Genomic DNA, 1954 nt, shown 5'->3' on the forward strand with positions numbered 1-1954 from the left:
CTGCTTTTAGCCTGGGCTCCCCAAAACTGATCCAAGTGGTCCCCGTGCCACCTCCGGACGGGGACATGTGGATGTGGCACTTACAGATGTGGTTTAGTGGTGCTAGGTTAATGGACTCGGTGTCCTTAGAGGTCTTTTCCATGGTTCTATGAGAGGGGAAAATTGTGCCTTTGCCTTTTATCCCTGAAGCCCAAGGAACTGGTGCTGAAATGGCATTTTGAGGGAAGGATCCCGTGTTCCCAGTAGTGTGCTCCCGCTACAGGGGTTTTTCCTGCCATTAATACCTGGTTCCTAAATATAAGGAGACTAAGAATAAGGTTCCTACATATGAGGAGGCTTATGAATTGGATTCCTAAATATGAGGAAATCAAATCTGGCTGCTGTTCCACCCAAATCATCCCAGTTACTCTTGTCCCTGTCCTTCCATTCCCTGGCTCCAGGACAGTCTGAATTTCTCCTCACACCGCAAAACACGTGTTTGATTTTAAACCCCCCTAAGCCTCAGGCAACGGATCCACCTGAGCTTTATTAAAGGCTGAAGGAGACTGAGGGGACTCCGTGACTCTCCGAGCTGTGATCCGTGGTCTGCAGCCACCTTTGGTCCCTTCTCCCTCTCCCTGCTCATTAGGAACTAAATGGCAGCAGTGGCTAAATTGGGTGGAACAGCTTGATAGTGCTGAGAGATCGTTAATGATGGGAGCCTGCTCAGGGATAATCAGGACTAATTGAATGGGAGAGGTGGGCCAGTCACTCCTCCCTCAGCCTGGGACACAAAATGAGAGCCCATGGAGCGGGGAGAGGGTGGGAAAAGGGACCAAGAGGGGAAAAGGAGGCCAAACCAGAGCTGCTTGGGAGGATGAATGGCTGGAAGGCTTTTGTAGGCTCTGGAGAATAATTCCTGTGAGGAGCAGTTGTGGGGCTCAGCCTGGAGAAAAGGAGGCTCAGGGGGAACCTTCTCACTCTCCACAACTCCCTGGCAGAAGGAGGCAGCCGGGGGGGCTCAGCTCTGTTCCCAGGGAACAACGGGACAAGAGGGAATGAGCTCCAGTTGTGCCAGGGGAGGTTCAGGTTGGATGTTGGGAAAATTCCTTCACTGAAAGGATGTTTAAACTTTGGAATGGGCTGCCCAGGGCAGTGGGGGAGGGACCATCCCTGCGAGTGTTCAGAACCCAAGCAGACCTGGCACTTCCCAACGCAGTTTAATGGGCTGGCAGTGATCAGTCCCAGGTTGGACTCGATGACCTTGAAGGTCTCTTCCAACCGTAACGATCCTGGGATTGCCTTTATTGAGGATGTGGCAGGAGCTGCTGACACCCGGAGTGTTCCCTGTGCCAAGCTGCGTGGTGGCTCATGGTGGCTCACGGTGGCTCTCAGTGCGTGATGGCTCTTGGTGTGCAGAGGCTTTTGGTGGCTCCCAGTGGCTTTTGGTGGCTCCCAGTGGCTCCCAGTGCATGATGTCACCCAACTTGGGGTTAATCGCAGCACGCGGTGGCTCTCGGTGGCTTTGATGCGCAGTTGCTCCCGGCATGCAGTGGCTCACTATGCATGATGTCTCCTGGCATGTGGTGGCTCTCAGTGACTCACAGCGACTCACAGTAGCTCTAGGTGGCCCATGGTGGCTCTCGGTAGCCCTCGGTTGTTCACAGTCGCTTTTGGGGCATGATGGCTCACAGTGACTCACAGTGGCTCTCGGTGCACAGTTTCTTCCACCATGCAATGTCCTCCAGCATGTGGTGGCCCATGGTCGCTGCCAGTGCCTGGTGGTGCTCAGTGGTGTCTCACAGTGGCTCTCAGTGGTGGCTCTTGGTGTGTGGTGGCTCTCAGTGGCCCTCAGAGCATGGTGGCTCTCAGCAGTGTCTCTCAGTGGCTCACGGTGCCCTTGTCCCTCGCAGGTCTCCGCCGGACGCCCAGCCGGCTGGTGGGGGTGGGCCCCGCCGGGGGGCCGCCCAGCCCC

The 1954-nt window shown here is 55.6% G+C and overlaps 1 protein-coding gene across 1 annotated transcript in view; it reads left to right on the forward strand.

Moving 5' to 3' along the window:
* The window catches only part of CACNA1H (calcium voltage-gated channel subunit alpha1 H), a 159828-nt gene that overhangs the window by 86929 nt on the left and 70945 nt on the right, over positions 1–1954 (forward strand). Inside the window, 1 exon segment of the mRNA XM_017734278.1 lies at positions 1893–1954. Within this exon segment, the coding sequence (XP_017589767.1) occupies positions 1893–1954 (62 nt within the window).

This window comes from Corvus brachyrhynchos, unplaced genomic scaffold (assembly GCF_000691975.1).
Source record: "Corvus brachyrhynchos isolate BGI_N302 unplaced genomic scaffold, ASM69197v1 scaffold5, whole genome shotgun sequence".
In the NCBI taxonomy this organism is placed as follows: Eukaryota; Metazoa; Chordata; class Aves; order Passeriformes; family Corvidae; genus Corvus; species Corvus brachyrhynchos.